Genomic DNA, 22,253 nt, shown 5'->3' with positions numbered 1-22,253 from the left:
TAATTTTTGTATTTTTACTAGAGACAGGGTTTTATCATGTTGGCCAGGCTGGTCTTGAACTCCTGAGCTCAAGTGATCCACCTACCCTGGCCTCCCGAAGTGCTGAGATTACAGGTGTGAGCCACCACGCCCAGCCTCTAGTGGACTTTTTTTGTTTTGTTTTTTGATTTGGTCAGCCTGGCATTCCCTTCCTACTTCTGATAACAGAATTTTTGTTCTATAATTTCCTTTGGGGGAAATAGTTTCTCATTATTTCACATAACATTAATCACAGTCTCCCATCCCAGTGGTCACAAATGTGGTCATGTCACCCAGACACAGCCAGTCTCTCCTACTGTACTGAATTATTTTGAAGCTCCTCCCAGCTTCTGTATCATGTAGTTTGTTCTATTTCCCATCTGAAATTCTGTTTCCCATTTGATTTCCTGGGACCACTTCTACTGCTTCCATTTGAGCTGAAGAACTGCCTTATGTGGAACCTCTTCGAGAATCGCCTAGACTGATTTGGGATCCCCTCCCTAGATCCCTAAGTGTGGCTACACTCCAGCACTCACCACAGTGTATCGATTTGGTTGATTTGTTGTTCTGTACTCACCACAGTGTATCATATTGGTTGATTTGTTTGTGTGTTTCAGTTAAGACACCTTTGGCTGCAAGCATCTTACATGAAGCTTTTCTTGGGTATACCTCAAGATGCATATGCCACCAGTCCTTCCAGTAGCTGAAGAGGACTGGGTTTACTGGAACTCTTAAGACTGGTTACATCAGTCAGGACTAGCTTTTGACTGGGGCTGTGCCCAGTCTCACTGTAAACTATACATGACCATCTCATTTCCTTTGGCCAGTGATTGGGCTCCCAGTGGGCCAAGTTCTGCTCAATAAGACATAGAGCAAATCTCCTGATGGCTTTTGAGAACGATTTTCCTTCCTGGAAAGAAAGAGGCATGTGAGAAGAAAGCCCTTGTCTGCCCTCTTCCCCACCTCCATCCTTTCTGGTCTGGTCATTGCCATGGTAGACCTTTTTCCAAGGCGGCAGCAGCCATGTGGTAGACATCCTGTGCAGCTTGGGAGGAAGCTGGGACGCTGAGGTCGGTGGAGTAGAAGGATGAAAAGAAACTGGGTTCTTGCTGACAGTGCTGAGCCACTGAATTCACTCTAGCACTGCCTACCTTCTGATTTTTCATTAAATATCATAATAAATGGCCTTAGAATGTGAGACAGTTCTCTCCAACCTTATTCCCACTGGCACACATAATTAAAATAACAATTGTATAGCACAAGGTTAAATGGCAGAATATTTGGGGCTTTGATATGGATACTGTTCACAGAAATTAATCGTATTTCTGTATGTTGATTTCTTTTTTTTTTTTTTTTTTTTTACCTCTAAAATGTTTTAATTATATGCCCATACATTATATAAAATATTTGCATCACTTTAGCTGGATATGAAAAGCAAGTCAAATGAAATGACGCTCCTCGAAACTTAAGTTAAAGAATCTTGTAGGAAGAGATATATTTTGTCTTTTTTTTATTCTTTTAGCATTCTGTACACTGACAACGAGGTATAATGACTGAAACTTAAATGTGACAGAATATTTCACAATTAAATCCACAATTGTGTACATTTGTCTTACATGTCAGTGAAAAATCACCAACTATTATAAAAACAGGACAAATTGTATCACAAAAGAAGGAAAAATTAGAAAAAATTCATAAAAAAATATATCCAACTATGAAAAGCGTTGCTCTCTTGGTGTCTTCACATCCGTCTCTTCTGTGTACTGATGTACAACACATTGTTTCCTCGGATAAATGCATCCCCATACTTATTCTTCAGTTGTCCATTTACATATTCTTCTGTCTGCTCCAGGGCTATATTCATGTAGCCATCCAGGCAAGCCAGGACCCCTCGATAATCCACTCCAGAATTTAATTTTACCACAACCGGTCGTCCGATGATTTGCTTTAAGAAGTCACTAGGGGTTTGCTTCCGAAGACTCATTTTAACAATCCTCGCGGGCGGGATCCAGAACCCTCACTCCAGGCGCCCGACGAGTCCGGCCTCCGCGGATGATCGCAGCCAAAACCGAAACCCGTTGATTTCTTAAAGTATAAAAAATACAAAAAGTAAAATAGGAAGTTTTAGAAATAAGTAATGCATTTATAAATTTTTTCTTTTCTTTTTTTTTTTTTTTACATGAGAAACTTGAATTTGCTTTCATGGATAGAACTTTCCTGTGTCAGATTTTATGCTTAAAGTAACTACAGGCAATTTCTGTTCAGGCCTTTTTAATGACGACCTGGCCATATATTTGATAGGCACTATCCACTAAAAGCTTTATTAGTATGAAGAAGCTACATACAAATGTAACACTTTTTTTTTTCTTTTCTTTTTTTTTTGCCCAGGTTGGAGTGTGGTGGCGTGATCTTGGCTCACTGCAACTTCCACCTCCCGAGTTCAAGCGATTCTCCTGCCTCAGCCTCCCAAGTAGCTGGGACTGCAGGCACCCACCACCACACCAGGCTAATTTTTTGTATTTTTAGTAGAGATGGGGTTTCATCATGTTAGCCAGGCTGGTCTCAAACTCCTGACTTCAGGTGATCCACCTGCCTCAGCCTCCCAAAGTGTAGGGATTACAGGCATGAACCACCGCCCGGCAGAGACAGGTTCTTGATGTGTTACCAAGGCTGGAGCACCATAGTGCCACCATTGCTCACTGCAGCCTTGAATCCTTGGGCTCAAGCAGTCCTCCCACCTTGGCCTCCTAAATAGCTGGGATTACAGGTGCATGCCACCATGCCTGGCTAAGTTTTAATATTTTTTTATTTTTATTTTTGTAGAGGTAGTATCTTGCCCAGGCTAGACTCCAACTCCTGGACTGAAGTGGTCCTCTCACCTTGGCCTCTCAAAGTGCTGGGATTACAGGCATGAGTCTTTGCGCCTCGCCAAAATTAATTTTTAAAACGCCTTTTCAGAAATTCCCACTGCTAACATTTTATTTAAAGGCTTTATGAGTAAGTATCTTCTTTTCTTTCATTGACAAATGTTGGTATTTGGGATTTCTTGTGATAATGCAGATGGCTTGCAAGTCCAGTGAATTTTTCTTTTTTCTTTTTTTTTTTTTTTGAGATGGAGCCTCGCTCTGTCACCCAGGCTGGAGTACAGTGGCCGGATCTCAGCTCACTGCAAGCTCCACCTCCTGGGTTTACGCCATTCTCCTGCCTCAGCCTCCCGAGTAGCTGGGACTACAGGCGCCCGCCACCTCGCCCGGCTAGTTTTTTTTTGTATTTTTTAGTAGAGACGGGGTTTCACTGTGTTAGCCAGGATGGTCTCGATCTCCTGACCTCATGATCCGCCCGTCTCGGCCTCCCAAAGTGCTGGGATTACAGGCTTGAGCCACCGCGCCTGGCCATGTCCAGTGAATTTTTCTAGATGGAATACTGTCTATTTCACAATAGTGTGAAGTGCGCACGGGCAGAACACACAAGCCTGGTTAGATCAATTCCCTGTTGCTAGCCTGGATTCACTAAAAGGGAACAGATGAGAAAGTACAGAAGTAACTAGGTTATATAAAGACAGAAATCAGAACAACTACCTGGAAAGGAACTCAGCAAGAGTTCTGGCCAGACCTCCCACCAATGCCTTGTTAGCTTGGATCTCATGTTCCTTGGCATTTGGAACACAAATCCCCCCAGCAGCTCCATTGCCCCTTGGGCAGTGTACACAGCAGCAAGGCTTGCAACTGGCCAGTAAGGCAGATGTCTGGCTGGTGGAACACCTTTTGATCACACTGCATGCATCAAGCACTGTCAGCACTGTTCAGTGGAGGACTTAATTGAAGATCGGTACTGCTTTTTCGCATGGAAGGTCCGTACCTATTGTATTTGTCAGGATTCACCTGGTTGCTAATGGGAAAAACCCAAATTTGAACTGACTTTAAACAAAGGAGGAAACATGACTTTAGCTTCAGAGATGGCTTCTGGTAAGACATCATCAGGGATGGCTCTCTTTCTTAGCCACGATTTATTTTTGCTTCATCATGTGAAATTAAAATTTTTTTTCTTTTGGAGATAGTCTTGCTCTGTCACCCAGGCTGGAGTCCAATGGCACGATCTCGGTTCACTGCAACCTCTGTCTCCCGGGTTCAAGCCACTCTCCTGCCTCAGCCTCCCGAGTAGCTGGGATTACAAGTGCCCACCACCACAGCTGGCTAATTTTTGTATTTTTAATAGAGACGGGGTTTCACCATGTTGGCCAGGCTGGTCTCGAACTCCTGACCTCAAGTGATCCACCCGCCTCGGCCTCCCAAATGCTGGGATTACAGGCGTGAGCCACTGCGCCTGGCCTAAAATTTAAAATGTAGTTTCAACTTTTATCTACATTATAAAGGTACATAGTTTAAAGACTTAAATACTTAGCTGGGTGCGGTGGCTCACACGTGTAATCCCAGGACTTTGGGAGGCCGAGGTGGGTGGATCACGAGGTCAGGAGATCAAGACTATCCTGGCTGACACAGTGAAACCCCATCTCTACTAAAAATACAAAAAATTAGCTGGACATGGTCATGGGCACCTGTGGTCCCAGCTATTCAGGAGGTTGAGGCAGGAGAATGGCATGAACCCGGGAGATGGAGGTTGCAGTGAGCTGAGATCGCGCCACTGCATCCCAGCCTGGGTGACACGGTGAGACTCCATCTCAAAAAAAAAAAAAAAAAAAAAAAAAAAAAGAGTTAAATACTCTACCAGGCTTGTTATGAAAAAGATCTTCTCATCCCTATTTCCCAGGCCTCAAAGGAATTATGGTGTAATTATGTTTAGACAAATATTCAATGTTTACATTATGTAAATAGTAGTCACAGCTGAGCCATCGTACATTCTGATTACTTTTCCTCTTCTGCACAACTTTTTGTTTTCATTAGAGTTAAAAAAATTCTTTTCTGTTTGTTTGCTTACTTTTCTATGCACTAACTCATCTGAATTATTCACCACTGGTTGTGTAAATCTCCCCTCAACGTACTCAGACACATTACAATCTCTATCAGTTTGGTCTTTTTGAAGAGCATTCTTCAATCTGGATAGGGGCAGCTGAGCAGTGGTTGTCTTAGGCTATTTTCCTCATGGTTTCCCTGGAATTTCTTATATTTCTTCCTAATGAGAGATCCTCTGGTTTTATGGACTTCATGTCTTTGCTTTTTCAGTTTTTTACCCTTTTTTTGGTGTAGTAGACTCCTGTGACAATGCACAAGTGAGGTTCATTTTAAGATTTAACATGCATATTTTCATACTTTTTTGATAATTTGCTTTTAAAATTCTATGCTAGTTAGTATATTACTCAGCAGTAAAAAGGAGCAAACTATTGATACATGTAAAAACTTGGACGAATCTTGAAGACATTACATTGATAAGAAGAGCCAGTTTCAAAAGGTTACATACTGTGTGATTCCATTTATATGACGTTCTCTAAAAGACAAAACAATGGTGATGGAGAAGAGATCAGTGGTTGCTACGGTTTAAGGGTGAAGGGAGGGTCTGACTACAAATGGACCACAGGAGGGAGTTTTTTGGGGTGATGGAAATGTTCTGTATTCTGATCTTGGTGGTGGTTATGATATGGTTCTGATGACTGGAGGGACACCAGGGCTCTTGTCTCACATGAATTGGATAAAACGACATGGACACGCGTAGAGTGTTTTTTTTTTTTTTTTTTTTTTTGTGAGAGGGAGTCTCACTCTGTCGCCTAGGCTGCAGTGCAGTGGCGTGATTTGGCTCACTGCAAGCTCCGCCTCCCGGGTTCACCCCATTCTCCTGCCTCAGCCTTCGGAGTAGCTGGGACTACAGGCGCCCGCAACCTCGCCCAGCTAATTTTTTGTATTTTTAGTAGAGATGGGGTTTCACCTCGTTAGCCAGGATGGTCTCGATCTCCTGCCTGCCTCGGTCTCCCAAAGTGCTGGGATTACAGGCGTGAGCCACCGCGCCCGGCCTACGTGGAGTGTTTTTAAGGAGCAGAGAGTTTAATAGGCAAGAAAGAAGGAGGAAGCTCCCCTGTACAGAGACAGAGGGAAGGGGCCTCTAAAGCCAAGGGAGGAGATCCCAAGTGTGGCAGATACCAGCCAGTTATATGAGGAGGCTGGAGGAGGCGGTGTCTGATTAGAATAGGGCTCAGGGGACTGGTTTGACCAGCCATGTTGTTCACGTGGCCCACAAAAAACTGGCCCTCCCACCCTAGTCTTTTAATATGAAAATTAAAGTTGCCACGATGTTCTATACACCTTGGGATATGTGGGGGTGGCAATGTTGTCAGGCACATGTAGGGCAAGGGCAAGAGGACAACGGTGGGAATTGCCATGTTTGGATGGACCCAGTTTCTTGTGGCCTGTCGGCCTGACTCTAACAAATGGGACTTTCCTGCTAGACAAGAAACGTTTTTGGAGCTGCTTTAAAAGCAACGAAAACTTCCCAAGGATTCCTTTTCCTCTCTATCTGCCTAAGATAATTTAATAACTCCCATAACAGTTAAACACATCTATATGTATGCTAAAATTTGTAGAACTGTACACTGAAAAAAGTCATTACTTATGTTATAAATTTAAAAATAAAACAGAACTATACATTATAAAGGTGCAGTTGATTCTTACATTCTTATAAAGTCATCATGAACACTGAATTTGTGAATACTGAACCATTGCTCCTGGGGAAATATAGGGTTAGGTTCCTGTGAACCCCAGGTACAACATTTTCAGCAGCCAATCAATACATAACCTTATTTTACGTGTGTTTCTAAAGGAACCTTATTTAATGTATAGTGTGATCCATTATCATTAAACTCACAGCCAACAGCACTGTAATGCATGCTTGAAGGAAGCTCATCTAACACACTGGTGTTCTCTGTAAGGCACATTGCAACCTTCTTGCACTTAGGAACACTAGACTGAACTTCCTAAGCTTGGGTGGTGTTTTAAACAGTGAACTCACCAACAAAAGGCACAAAATTGCAAAAAAAGATGCAGCACAAGGCCGGGCGGGGTGGCTCACGCCTGTAATCCCAGCACTTTGGGAGGCCGAGGCGGGCGGATCACAAGGTCAGGAGATTGAGACCACGGTGAAACCCCGTCTCTACTAAAAATACAAAAAATTAGCCGGGCGCGGTGGCGGGCGCCTGTAGTCCCAGCTACTCGGGAGGCTGAGGCAGGAGAATGGCGTGAACCCGGGGAGGCGGAGCTTGCAGTGAGCCGAGATCGCGCCACTGCACTCCAGCCTGGGCGACAGCGCGAGACTCCGTCTCAAAAAAAAAAAAAAAAAAAAAAAAAAAAAAAAAAAAAAAAAAGATGCAGCACAGCACCAAATAGGCTGTGAAGAGGACCCTAGCTTGCAGTGAGGTCATGGAAGAACAAGGCAGAGTGCTGCCCCCTTCAACCTCAGTTGGGAATGTGTGCATTGGGCAAGTCAAATTTTTTCTTGCTCTGTGCATGTCCATGAAAGCACCGGGATCATTGATTTTGAGACTGCAAATTAATTTTAGTGGGTAATCCAAGGCTCTTGTATTGGTTCGAACCCCGAACGTGGGCCAACAGACAAAACGAGGCGGTGTGGAGCAACACGCCGCTTTAATAAAAAGCGCCGAGCGCAAGTACCCTGAGGCCTAAAACGGCGTCAGCGCCAAATGAGGACTGGGCAGGGGTTTTATAGTCTCCTGCAAACAGGAAGTGTCTGACGTAGCTGTGACGCTTACCAGAACCGCCTCTCTCTTGGTCTTCAGGGGGTACGTGTCTTCCGGCCAGCCCTCTTCCTGCTTCTGCTATCTTGCTGACGCACACTGCTGACGCAAGTGGTCTTGGGCCTTGAGCGTGGGCCTGAGAAGCGGGGAGTTATTCATTCCCTTAAGCTTTCAGGCCCCGGGGAGAATCTTTCAGGTAAGCAAATTTGCAAATATTGAACTCACAGGTAATAAGAACTGACTGTAATTGACCCTCAGAAATTTGAAAATAGGGCCGGGAGGATCTCTTGAGCCCAGGAGTTCAAGACCGGCCTGGGTAACATGGTGAAACCCATTTCTACCAAAAAAAAAAAAAAAAAAAAAAAAAAAAAAATGCCAGTTGTGCTGAGGTGTGCCTTTAATCCCAGGTATCAGGAGGCTGAGGCGAAAGGATTGCTTGAACCTGGGAGGAAGAGGTTGCAGTGAGCCAAGATTGCACCATTACACTCCAGCCGGGGCGACTGGATCTCAGAAAAAAAAAAAAAAAAATCGAAGGTATTACTCTGTTTTCCTTGAGTTTCTCATGTTGCTGGTGATATAACTCTGATGCCATTCTGATTGTTTCATCTCTTAATGGAAACTGTTCATTTTTTTCACCAACTTTTAGCTACTTTCTTTGCTCCTTAGTAATCTAAAACTTAATGATAGTATTTATCGGTTGGATCTATTTCCACGTATTGCCTGTGATACGCCTACCATCTAATAACTCCTGTTCTTTGCGGGTTCTGGGACAATTTATTAACATTTTTTCTGCCCTTCTGGTTTTCTTTGTTCTCTGTCTGGAACTCCTGGTGTTTGGAATAGGAACTCTTGCGCTAATCCTCTCAGTTTTAAATTTATCTTTTCTCCCCAATTTGCGTATCTTGGTCTTTCTGCTCAGCTTTCTGGAATATTTCCTTAATTTTATTTTTCAAACTTTCTATTTAATTTTTCATTTCTGCTGTCATATTTTTAATTTCTCAGAACCTTTTCTATTATTTGAATGAAAACAAATTGGCATCTTATTCTTATTTCGTGAATGTGGTATTTTCTCTTACGTCTCTGACAATGTTTTGAAGGAGGGACCTTTTTCCTCCTGCCCAGTTTTGGTTTCACCCATGTGGCTTCTGCCTTTTTTCCCTTTGGTTGTTTTGGCCTTTGTCTTTCAGGCCTGCTCAAAGGTCTTGTGCTCCTTGGCTGTCTGATCTTATTTATTATTATTATTATTGTTATTATTTTTGAGATGGAGTCTCACTGTTGCCCAGGCTGGAGTGCAGTGGCACTGTCTCAGCTCACTGCAACCTCTGCTTCTTGGGTTCTAGAGAGATTCCTGCCTCAGCCTCCCAAGTAGATGAGATTACAGGCACACGCCACCACTCCTGGCTAATTTTTGTATTTTTAGTAGAGATGGGGTTTCGCCGTGTTGGCCAGGCTGATCTTGAACTGCTGACCTCAGGTGGTCTGCCTGCCTCGGCCTCCCAAAGTGCTAGGAGTCTGATCTTATTTTAGAAAGAGGTGCTGAAGAGCTGATTGATAGATTCTGAGAACACAGGGTAGGGGTGGGTTGCTTGTCAAGCCTAAGCATCAGTGTAGGGTGACCTGGGTGGGCCGTGTCCTACCTGCTCCAAAATATCAGTGTATTTAGTTTTCCTTTTTCTACACTGGGTGCATTTCTCAGAGAAGACTGGATCACTCGCCTGCCTAGAGGATATAATCCCTCCTGCCAGTGCTTTTGGGACATGGTAGGGAAGGAAGGTTGCAGAGGTCTCAGCAATCAGTATATAAGCTTCTCCCTGTACCCCCTGCTTAGTCCCTGTACCTGAAGCTCCCTGTCCAGAGACTGTTTCTTTTATCCTCTCGAAAGAATAAAGTGCAGTCGTCTGAACAGGACAGAGACAGTCAGATGCCCGTGGCATAGGGGAGGAAACCTGGGATCTAACTCTTTCTTTGATTTTCAAACACTCTATTTTTTGCCCCACTTATGCTTCCAACCTGCAGAGGTATCTGGTGCTACTAATTCTTGAATGTTTCAAGGCCCTGCAGGATACATGGGTTCTTTCTTTTTCTTCTTTTGTTTTTTTTGGCTTTTCCCACTGCCAGCTTGGGATTCAGTTTTCCTGAGTCTGCTACTCTAGTTATCGCTTGTTCATCTACTTTCTAGTGTTAAAAGATTTTTTTTTTTTTAAAAAAAGGTAAAATTATGACTCTCAGGAAAAAAAATGAACACACATGAAAGATTTTATTGAACTCATGAATGGGGAAGCTGGTGAAGTGTTAGAACCAGCTCAAAGGAGAGCGCAAAGAGCAGATCAGAAATTTGAAATTAACTGATCAGAAATTTGAAATGAATTTGCAAATAGAGAAGTATCAGTTTCCTACTGCTGCTGTTACAAATTGCTTCAAATTTAGTGGCTTAAAATACTAAGTGGCTGTGAACCCCAAATATCTGAGACAAGTCTCAGTCAGTTTAGAAAGTGTATTTTCTGAAGGTTAAGGACACACCCATGACACAGCCTCAGGAGGTCCTGACGTCATGCACCCAAGGGAGTTGGGGTACAGCTTGCTTTTGTACATTTTAGGGAGACGTGAAACATCCATTGGTATGTATAAGATTACATTGGTTCAGTCTGGTTAGGTGGGTCAACTAGAGGTGGGGGCTTCCAGGTAATAAGTAGAAAAGAGACAAAAGGCTGCATTATTTTGAGTCCTTGATCAGCCTTCCACTGAATACACAATTTAGTTTGGCTCATTAAGTCTGCATTTTTACACAAAAATAAGGCAGAGGAAGTAATCATATATGCATTTGTCTCTGGTGAGCCTCAGAGGGATGACTGAGTTCTGTCTGTCCTTTGTCCGCAGGAATTTCCTTGTGGGCAAATTGTGAGGGAGGTATATAGCTTTTTATCTTTGTAACTATCCTATTTCGGAATAAAATGGGAGGCAGGTTTGCCTGACATAGTTCCCAGCTTGACTTTTCCCTTGTCTTAGTGAGTTTGGAGTGCCAAGATTTATCTTCTATTGCTTCTCAGCCTTTTGGCTAAGATCAAGATTTATTTTCCTTCCATATGGCTTATTAGCTTACAGTTCTTGTGGTAAAAAAAATCTTAAAACCAAAGACTGCTTTCCTTCTGGAGGCTCGAGAGAAGAATCCATTTCCTTGCCTTTTCCAGCTTCTGGAGTCGGCCTGCATTCCCTGGTTTGTGGCCCCTTCCATCTTCAAAGCCAACAGCATAGCCTCTGCAAATCTCTCTGACCACTGCTTCTATTGTCACATCAACTCTGACTCTGACACACCAGCTTCTCCCTTCTAGAGACCCCTCTGACTACAGTGGACCCACCCAGATAACCCAGGATGATTTCTCCATCTTAAGATCATTAACTTCTTCACATTTGCAAAGTCCTTTTTGCTACGTTAGGTAATATACTCACGGTTTCTGTGGATATGATGTGCAGGGGGTGGGAGCATTATTCTATCTACCATAGAAGGCAAACTGGTTTTTCCATGGATGGGTGTGGGAGTAGGAGATAGGAGGAGAATTGCCCCTTCACTGGACAGAATCCATTTGCAAGTCTATAGACAAGAATTATATTGCATTGCTAATGGATCTACAGCTTACAGAGTTGTAAGAGGTCCCATAAAATCAGAATGGCATTGTGTGGAGGGTGTCTTATGGTCAGTGGGTAGTTTTCCATTGAAACATACATTTCTTCCCGTGCCAGATTCCACCATTTCATTGCTTTTGCTTTTCCCATTTCCTTTAACCGAGTGGGTTTATACCTTAAGAAAAGACTTTTTTCTGATGTTTAGTGGTATTGGGGAAAAAGGAACAGGTCATCAATGCATTCAGCTTCTAGCTTTCTCCCAGTTCTGCTTTCCTTTCTGTGGGCTTTGCTCTTGGGCACATTTTCTCCACATGAACTGTACACCTAAAGATCATGTTCTCTGTATTCTAAATTAAAAAAAAAATTTTTAAATATATTAAAATTTTAAAAGACTTTTTTTTTTTTTTTTAAATTTGAGACTGAGTCTCACTCTGTTGCTCAGGCTGGAGTGCAATGGCATGATCTCAGCTCACTGCAACCTCCACCTCCAGGATTCAAGTGATTCCCCTGCCTCAGCCTCCCCAGTAGCTGGGATTATAGGCATGCACCACTATGCCTAGTTAACTTTTGCAATTTTAGTAGAGACGGGGTGTCACCATGTTGGCTAGGCTGGTCTTGAACTCCTGACCTCAAGTGATCCACCTCAGCCTCCCAAAGTGTTGGGATTACAGGTGTGAGCCACTGCTTCCAGCCTTAACTTTAATTGCGTATACAAACTCTACTTTATGCCCCCCTCAATTTATGTTCTCAATTTCACAAATAAATCTTTTTATAATTTGTATCCATTAGCATAGTTTTATAGTTATGGTTTTTTAATGGTTTTATCTTCTAAATTCTATACCAGAATTAAAACTGACTCACATACCACCATTACAGGATTACGTGATTCTGTAATTGTCTATATATTTGCCTTTACCAGTGAGTTTTATATTTTCATGTGGTTTTGTGTTGCTGTCTAGCATTCTTTCATTTCAGCTTGAAAAATTCCCTTTAGCAATTCTTATAAGGTGGGTTACTGGTGATGAACTCTGTCAGCTTTTATCTGGGAATATCTTAATTTCTCCCTCACCTTTGAATAACAGTTTACCTGGATACAGTATTCTTTTTTTATTTTTATTTTTATTTTTTTTTGAGATGGAATCTTGCTCTCTTGCTCAGGCTGGAGTGCATTGGCTGACCTTGGCTCATGGCAGCCTCCGCCTTGCATGATCAAGTGATTAAGTGATTCTCCTACCTCACCTTCCTGAGTAGCTGGGATTACGGGAGTGTGCTACCACACCCGGCTAATTTTTGTATTTTTGGTAGAGATGAGGTTTCACCATATTGGCCAGGCTGTTCTTGAACTCCTGACCTCAAGTGATCCATCCGCCTTGGCCTCCCAAAGTGATGGGATTACAGGCATGAGCCACTGCTCCTGGCCCTGGATATAGTATTCTTGATTGACAGTTTTTTCCTTTCAGCACTTTGGAAATACTACCCTACTCTGTCTTGGCCTGCAGTGTTTCTGCTGAGAAATCCATTGATAATCTTATAGAAGCTCCTTTGTACATGACTAATTATTTTTCCCTTGCTTCTTTCAAGAGTCTTTCCTTGTCTCTAACTTCTGACCTCTTCATTGTAATACATCTCAGTAGGCCTCTTTGGGCTCATCCTAGTTGGAATCTTCTGAGCTTCTGGAATTTGGATACCCATTTCCTTCCTCAGATTTGGAAGGTTTTAGCTGTTATTTTTCCAAATAAGCTCTATGAATGCCCCTTTCTCTTTCTATTATCCTTCTGAGACTCCTGCAATACCTATATTGGTGCACATAATGGTGTCATGTAAGTTACTTAGGCTTTCTTCGCTTTTCTTCATTCTTTTTCGTTTTGTTCTTCTGACTTGATAATTTCAAAATGAGCTTTTTGAGTTTGCTGATTCTTTCTTCTGCTTGGTCAAGTCTGCTGTTGACCCCTCTAGTGAATTTTCAGATTCAGTTATTATGTTATGCAGCTCCAGAATTGTTTGGTTCTTTTTAAAAATGCTTTTTCTGTTCTTGTGGATATTCTTATTTTGTTCAGGTATCATTTTCTTGTTTTCGTTTAGTTGTCTGGGTTCTCCTGTTGTGCACTGAGCCTTTTTAAGACAATTATTTTGAATAAATTATCGAGTAATTCACAGATCAATTTTTTTTAGAGTTGGTTTCTAGATATTTATTTTGTTTCTTTGATTAGACCACATTACCTTGTTTCTTCATGTGCCTTGTTATTTTTCTCTGTGATTTGTGCACTTGAAAAAAAGCCACCACTCCCACTCTTTATTAATTGGCCGTGTATAGTAAAAGACTTTGACTGATCAACCCACCTGCCTCACAAACTTTTTCTGGGATGTGTCTTTTCTAGGCATGTGAATGCAATTTACCAATTAGAGAGGTTTGTGGGTTTCTGTTTCAGTACCTTGTCTTGCTCAGTCTGGTGTCTGCCTGTGACACTGCAGGTTCTCTATTGCTACAAAAAGCCATTGAGCCCTCCTTTGTTTTCAGTGGCACTCAGAGAACCCAAGTATGCTGATTCCCCATCAGTACTCTGAATCAGGCAAGACAGAAACCAGTCCCTGTGGCATCCCCTCCAAACACCAGAACGTTGGATTATGTTCCACTCTTTTTGTTCCTCTCAAGGGATAAGTCAGAATTTGGACTTTTTCTCCCAGTTGTATGGAGCTATGCCAGCTTGGGGAAAGGGTAATCACAGGTAACATGAAATAGCTGTTCTTACCTGTTTCAGTGTGGCTATTCTTGGCTTTGAACTTGTCTGGGGTACTGTGACATCTGAAATGGTTTCTAGAGTTCTCATAAAGGTATTGTTGACCGTATATTGTTTTTGAGTCGGTACCTTGTAGGGAATAAAGTTTAGGGCTTCCTAATCTGCCATCTTGCTGATATCATTAAAAAATGACTGTGAATTTAAATGTGGTTATTTTTGCTCTTCATGCATATTAAAGACAAATTTCTGGGTTATAAGTATACTTTAAAGTTGACCATGCTAAAACAACCCACAGAATTGTTTCACCTAGCTCTGGTAAATGTTTACACAAATGGAAGCTGATAATTATTAGAGTTTTATCCTGAGGTTTTATTAAGTGTCAGTCTCTGAAATAATTTCTTTGAATATGGAACTGACAAGTTGGACTTCAAAGTTCAGAGTGTGTTCAATACCTCTTCTTCATGACCTGTCACTGACTTGCTGGGGAACTTTAGGGAAGTTGCCTAACTTTTCCAAACCACTGTAAAAAGGGGAAAATGATGCTACCTCTCTTCCAAGTTTAAAGTGGCAATTAAAAAGATAACATAATTGAAGTGTTTATTTGAGAGCGTGGCTCAAGGTGAAGACATAGTGAGTATTAGGTATTGTTTCATGTACTTTATAGAGTCTGAATAACTTTGAATGAAAATTCAAGCCCAGGGGCTGTGCCTCCAGCCCTCTCTCATAACGGCAACTCTATCCTTCTCTGCAATGTCAGACTTGATGCAGGAGTGCATCCTTAGCTCTGAGGCCAAAAATTAAATCTACAAAACTTAGGAGGGCAGCCCAGTGGATCTGGTTTTAAAATGAAAAGTTCCATATCCAGGAAACCTCTTGAGTCCTGGGCAAACCAGGACATATGGGAAATCCTATTAGTTTCTTCAACTATGTGTACATGCATACTCTTTTAGTGGGAATAGAATGAGAATGTTATCTACTGGATGACAGTGATGATGGAGATTCACAATGATGACAACAACAACAACGATGATGATGATGATGATGATATGCAACAGTGAAGTAATTGCACCACTGTTTTTATTTTTTATTTTTTTGAGATGGAGTCTCACCCTGTCACCCAGGCTGGAGTGCAATGGCATGATCTCAGCTCACTGCAACCTCTGCCTCCCGGGTTCAAGTGATTCTCTTGCCTCAGTCTCCCAAGTAGCTGGGATTACAGGTACCTGCCACTGTGCCCAGCTAATTTTTGTATTTTTAGTGGAGACGGGGTTTCACCATGTTGGCCATGCTGGTCTCTAACTCTTGACCTCAGGTGATCTGCCCTCCTCAGCCTCCCAAAGTGCTGGAATTATAGGCATGAGCCAGCGCACCTGGCCCACACCATTATAAGGGTTTTATATACATTGACTCATTTAATCTTCACAGCAAAAACATATAGCCCCACCCAGTGGCGATAGGATAGACCTTTCCCTCCCCAAACTGTGAACTAGAGAGGCACAATGTGCTGTTGAGTCTGTCCAGAGCAGCCCACAAACCACTTACATCAGGGCTCCTGGCCAACTCCTCTTATTTTTGATTATCTTTTTTTTTTTTTTTTTTGACATGGAGTTTTGCTCTGTCATCCAGGCTGGAGTGCAATGGCACGATCTCAGCTCACTGCAACCTCCACCTCCTGGGTTCAAGCGATTCTCCTGCCTCAGTCACGCAATTCTTCTGCCTCAGAGCTCCTCTTGAATTTTGATTGAGAAGGTCAGAGTGGGACCAAGGAATCTGCCTTTTAAATGCACACCCACAGTGATCCTGACTAGCCACAATGAAACAGTTCTGGGACAGCGTGTGGGAGGTGATTTGGTGAGAATGAGGGCAATGGTTTAGGCCAGATGATTTTTGTGTGTAGCCAAAGGTTTTTGCTTTGGAAACTTTACATTCTTCTCCAGGTCTCAGGGAGCTTACTAGATCTGATTCTATCATTTGGGTATTGTATTAGTCCATTCTCACTCTGCTATAAAACTACTACCTGAGACTGGGTAATTTACAAAGGAAAGAGGTTTAATTGACTCACAGTTCCCCATGACTGGGAAGGCCTCAGGAAACTTATAGTCATGACAGAAGGAGAAGCAAGTACCTTCTTCATAAGGTGGCTGGAAAGAGTGTGAGCTAAGCAAGAACTTGCCAAACACTTATAAAACTATCAGGTCTTGTGAAAACTCACTCACTGTCACGAGAACAGCATGGGGGAAACTGCTCCAATGATCCAATCACCTCCCATCGGCTTCCTCCCTCGATGTATGGGGATGATGGGGATTACAATTCAATATGAAATTTGGGTGGGGACACAGCCAAACCATATTGTTTTGCCCTGGCTCCTCCCAGATCTCATGTTCTCACATTTCAAAACATAATCATGCTTTCCCAACAGTCCCCCAAAGTCTTAACTCATTCCAGCATTAAACCAAAAGTCCAAGTCCAAAGTCTCATCTGAGACAAGGCAAGTTCCTTTCACCTTGGAGCCTGCATAATCAAAAGGAAGTTAGTTACTTGCAAGAGCAATGGGGGTACAGGCATTGGATAAATGTTCCCATTCCAAAGGGGATAAATTGGCCAAAAGAAAGGGGCTACTGGCTGCATGCAAGTCCGAAATCCAGCAGGGAAGTCATTACATCTTAAAGCTCCCATGGTCTTGGGCAGCTCCACCTCTGTGGCTTTGCAGAGTACAGTCCCCTCCCAGCTGCTTTCATGGGCTGACATTGAGTGTCTGTGTCTTTTCCAGGTGCATGGTGCAAGCTGTCAGTGGATCTGCCATTCTGGGGTCTGTAGGACAGTGGCCCTCTTCTCACAGCTCCACTAGGCAGTACCCCAGTGGGGACTCTGTGTGAGGGCTCCAACCTCACATTTCCCTTCCTCATTACTCTAGCAGAGGTTCTCCATGAGGGCTCCACCCCTGCAGCAAACTTCTGCCTGGACATCCAGGCATTTCCATACATCCTCTGAAATCTAAGAGGTTCCCAAACCTCAATTCTTGACTTTTATGCACTCACAGGTCCAATACCATGTGGAAGCCACCAAGGCTTGGGGTTTACACCCTCTGAAGCAATGGCCTGAGCTCTACATTGGCCCTTTTAGCCACAGCTGGGATGCAGGGCACCAAGTCCTGAGAATGCTCAAAGCAGCAAGGCCCTGGGCCTGGCCCACAAAACTATTTTTTCCTCCTAGATCTTAGGCCTGTGATGGGAGGGTCTGCCATGAAGACCTCTAACATGCCTTGAAGATGTTTTCTCCATTGTATTGGCGGGTAACATTTGGCTCCTTGTTATTTTTGCAAATTTCTGCAGCCAGCTTGAATTTCTCCCCAGAAAATGGGTTTTTCTTTTCTATTGCATCACCAGGCTGCAATTTTTCTAAACTTTTATGCTTTGCTTCCATTTTAAACTTAAGTTCCAATCTCAGATCATTTCTCTCAAGTTCAAAGTTCCACAGATCTCCAGGGCAGGGGCAAAATGCCACCAGTCTCTTTGCTAAAGCATAGCAAGAGTGACCTTTACTCCAGTTCCCAACAACTTCTTCATCTCCATCTGAGACCATCTCAGTCTGGACTTCATTGTCCATGTCACTAACAGCATTTTGGTCAAAACCATTCAACAAGATTCTGGGAAATTACAAACTTTCTCACATCTTTCTATCTTCTTCTGAGCCCTTCAAACTGTTCCACCCTCTGCCTGTTACCCAGTTCCAAAGTCGCTTCTACATTTTTGGGTATCTCTATAGCAGTGCTGCACTCCTGATACCAATTTACTATGTTAGTCCGTTCTCACACTGCTATAAAAATACTACCTGAAGGCCGGGTGCGGTGGCTCATGCCTGTAATCCCAGCACTTTGGGAGGCCAAGGTGGGTGGATCACCTGAGGTCAGGAGTTCGAGACCACCCTGGCCAACATGGCAAAACCCGTCTCTATTAAAAATACAAAAAAATTAGCTGGGTGTGGTAGCATATGCCTGTAATCCCAGCTACTTGGGAGGCTGAGACAGGAGAATCGCTTGAACTCAGGAGGTGGAGGTTGCAGTGAACCGCCACTGTACTCTAGCCTGGGTGACAGAGCAAGACTCCATCTAAAAAAAAAAAAAAAAAAAAAAAAAATTACCCGAAACTGGGTGGTTCGTAAGGGAAAGAGGTTTAATTGACTCATAGTTACACATGGCTTCAGAGGCCTCAGGAAACTTACAATCACAGCTGAAGGAGAAGCAAGTACCTCATTCACAAAGTAGGAGGAAACAGTGTGAGCAAAGGAGGAACTTGCCGAACACTTATAAACCATCAGCTCTCATGAGAACTCACCCACTATCATGAGAACAGCATGGGAGAATCCTCATACACCCCCTTACCCGTTGCCCACTTCCTCTCTGGAATGTTGATTTAAAAGTAGACTTTTGACTTATAGATATTAATAAACAGGCCCTGATTTTATAAACCCAGCAGATGTTACCTTACATAGTCTCCTTGGGTGATTTTGGGGTGAGCAAATCTACCAAGATGATTAATGATTTTGCTCATGATTGAAGTAGGGACATTAGGGGTATGGATTTTGTATTATATGTCCACATTAATATTAAATATAAACATCCATAATATATATCCATAATAATAAATATTAATATTATTAATATATAAATATAGAATAAGAGCTCTAACTGCAGAAACAGTTTTCATGCACTGGGATTCATATATTCAATAAAATAATGTTTTCAGGGTTGTTCTAAGGGCTTTCCATATTTCCCTTATTTAATTCTCAAACCTATGATGTAGTTACTTCTATTATTTCCATGTTACAGATGAAAAATTGAGGCACAAAAAGGTTGAGTAACTTGTTGTAGTTACATAATTAGTAAATAGCAGAGTTTAAAGGACACTAAACTGCTGTAGTAGTTAAAAAGCATGTCTGCAAATTCTTCGACATTCTTCTCATAGATTTTTTTCAGTCAATCTAAAAATCTGGCCATGTTCAAAGAGATGCTGAGAAAGTGCTAGAGACCAGTGCTTTCCAAACTGTACTGAATATATAAATCATTTGGGGATCACGTTCAAGTGTAGATTCTCATTTAGTAGCTGTGGGGTCCTGCATTTCTAACAAGCTCCCAACAGATGCTGATGCAGTGAGTCATGGAGTGCATAGAGAAGCAAGGCTATCACTTTATTAAAAAACAAGGCCAGGGAAAGTAACTTCTCCAAGACCAATAGCTGGTTTAGGGACAGAGCCCGAGTAAGTAATTCTAATTATAGGTGAAGTTCAAAGATACACATGATGAAAAATTTGAGTCTGATGCCAATGAAACCACTAAATACTGAGGTCATTTTTTTTTTTTTGGAGACTGGGTCATTTTGTTTTTGTTTTTGGAGACAGGATCTCACTCTGTTGCTCAGGTTGGAATGCAGTAGTGCAATCACAACTCCTTACAGTCTTGATCTCCTAAGCTTACTTGATCCTCCCACCTCAGCCTCCTGAGCAGCTGGGACTACAGGCACATGTTACCATGCCTGGCTAACTTTTGTAGTTTTTGCAAATACAGGGTATCACCATGTTGCCCAGGCTGGCCTCAAACTCCTGGGCTCAAGCAATCCATCCACCTCAGCCTCCCCAAATACCAGGATTACAGACATGAACCACTGCACCAGGCACAGATAATTTTTAAGGCAATCTTGGATCCACAGGTATTGATAAATGACTACAGAAATAATTATTACCTAAAAATTACTTGCTTATTACTTTCACATTTCTTTTCTATACCCGTGTTTTGGGTTGAGTTCCTTAGAAGCAAAGCCTAAGACAAAGATTGTGTGTGAAAGCGGTTTAGGAGGACGTAATCCCAGGGAAGCCAGTGGGGAGTGGGGATTTGTGACAGGGAAAGAAGCCAAGGAAGGATGGAGTATCTGGCAAAATCCCATGGAGGGTAACGTTTGTTGAATCCCCCTGGGAGCTCTGTGGACAGTATAGGGCATACTCAGCTGATGTTTTAGTTCAGGTTGCTGTTAAAAAAAAAACATCCCACCGACTAGGGGACTTAAATAACAGAAATTTATTTGTCACAGTTCTGGAGACTGGAATATCCATGATCATGGCACTGGCCCAGTTGGTTACTGGTGAAGACCATTTTCCTTTATTCTCACATGGTGGAGAGAGAGATCATCTTTATCATGCCTCTTATAGGAGCACTAATCCCATTCATGAGGGTTTTACCATCATGACCTAGTTTCCTCCCAGTCCCCTCACCCATCAGATACCATCACAAGGGGATTAAGGGCTTCAATGTATGAATTTAGTGGGGGCTCACTCAGTCCATAGCAGCTGTCTAGGGTTGTGCTCTTCAAGATAGCAACTCCTAGCCACATGTGGCCATTGAGCCCTTGAAATGTGCCCAGTCCAAAGTCAGTATGTTGTAAGTATGAAACATGCACTAGATTTTGAAGACTTAGTACAAAAAAGTAAACTTTCTCACTAGTAATTTTTAATATTGGTTACATGTTGAAATAATATTTGGACTATCATGGTTTAATAAAATGTATAATAAAACTTATTTTACCTGTTTATTTTATTATTATTATTCTTAAAAATCTAGCTGCTAGATTATTTACAATTACACTGGTGGATGCTACTTGCTTTCTTTCTCCCTCCCCTCCCCGCCCCTTTCCACCCGAGTTTCGCTTTTGTCACCCAGGCTGGAATACAATGGCATGATCTTGCTCACCGCAAACTCTTGACTCCTGGGTTCAAGCAATTCTCCTGGGATGGCACAATATTTCTATTGGATGGTGCTGGTTTATGTTCTTGCACACATAAGTCACTAGATAAGGACGTTGGTTAAGGCATTTCTAGCTCTCCCTGATCCCAGGCAAAACTGGCTTCAGCAGCTTAAGATGGGCAATAAGCCACAGGTACCTGGCTGCTGGGCAGAGAAGCACACTGGGAGTCTACGTGCAGAAAAACAGGAAAAAGATGCAAAGAGATATGGTGCTATACTGACACTGCCTGTTATGATCTGTGTAATGCTGTACAATGACTTAGTGATGTTTTATTTATATGAATTTCTTTTTAAAACAAAGTTCATCATAAGCAATAATATTGGTGGCACCTCAGGCTTCAAATGCTAGAAATATTTATTTCTAAGAGATGTTAAAATAAACACATAACTATTAAAATAGAATGATATTTTTCTCCCTTCTCAGCAGTGATGTACATTACGGAACATTCTGGCAAAAACCAATGTTCATTAATCTTCAGCAAAGGAATTCTGTTAAAAGAATAGTTAATCATTCTCTGATATGTGTAATTATGACTCTCCTTCCCTTCGATTTTATGAAGCCATTTGAATTCCTTCAGTGTGTTACTTTGACACTTAATGCAATGTTTATGCAACAATCACCAAAATTAATTGTGTTCCTTTTGGAAACTATTTAAAATCCCCATCTTTGGCCAGCCTTATTGACATGTGCACATTAAAGTATGACTATGCGACAATAATACTTTTACAGCAATGAATAAATGTCAAATTAATTATGTCAGAATTGTAATTTGTCTGCTTCCTTTCTAATGTGTATAATTATTAATTTGGGGAAAGTGTGCAGAAAATATTAAGTATATTGTCAGAGCTGAAGCTCAACATCTAAAGAGAGGTTTACTTTTCCTCTGAAATGTACTCTTTGGGAGTTTCCTTTTTGGCAGAATTTGTTACTTGGTGGCCAATGACTTTTAGGGAAATTCCATACTCTATCTCATATTACAAGCCAATGGCTAGAAAATATCAATGGAAATATCACCAGAATTTTCTGTTTATAAAAAAGTTGTGGGCTCTTTTGAGTAGGTTTTCTTTTTGTTGTGAATAGGATTGCACCATCTTCTAATTTAGTTTGCCAGGCTATATATCTAGCTAAAAATAGAAAGTGCACCTGCTTCTTTTCATTCTTTAAATATTATCTTATATATGCATCCTCAGAGAATCCTTCCCCATTTTGGCTGAACATTTTTGATGGTGTCCTTCTGCCATCATCTCAAATGGCAGGAAGAGATGAGCTGACTGCCTTTTTCTAGTTTTTTCTTTTAATTGTGCTTTGTTTATAACTTTTACATACATAAATTTCCATATATAGTATTTCCATAGCATTCTTTAATTGGCAGTGGATTCACTGACA

The 22,253-nt window shown here is 42.0% G+C and overlaps 1 protein-coding gene across 1 annotated transcript; it reads right to left on the bottom strand.

Moving 5' to 3' along the window:
- Window positions 1-1,511: 1,511 nt before the first annotated feature.
- LOC119618426 (U6 snRNA-associated Sm-like protein LSm6) lies at window positions 1,512-2,088 on the bottom strand. Its single transcript, XM_037982264.2, has one exon. It carries the CDS (start codon window positions 2,000-2,002, stop codon window positions 1,760-1,762), a length of 243 nt encoding a protein of 80 aa, XP_037838192.1. The 5' UTR covers window positions 2,003-2,088; the 3' UTR covers window positions 1,512-1,759.
- Window positions 2,089-22,253: the final 20,165 nt, after the last annotated feature.

This window comes from Chlorocebus sabaeus, chromosome 2 (genome assembly GCF_047675955.1).
Source record: "Chlorocebus sabaeus isolate Y175 chromosome 2, mChlSab1.0.hap1, whole genome shotgun sequence".
Taxonomy (NCBI): Eukaryota; Metazoa; Chordata; class Mammalia; order Primates; family Cercopithecidae; genus Chlorocebus; species Chlorocebus sabaeus.
The sequence above is the reverse complement of the archived record's forward strand: the minus strand, read 5'-3'. Positions and strand labels throughout refer to the sequence as shown.

What these genes read in the sequence shown, in the direction of transcription:
- LOC119618426 (XM_037982264.2), bottom strand. Translation starts at nt 2,002, where the DNA reads ATGAGTCTTCGGAAGCAAACCCCTAGTGACTTCTTAAAGCAAATCATC.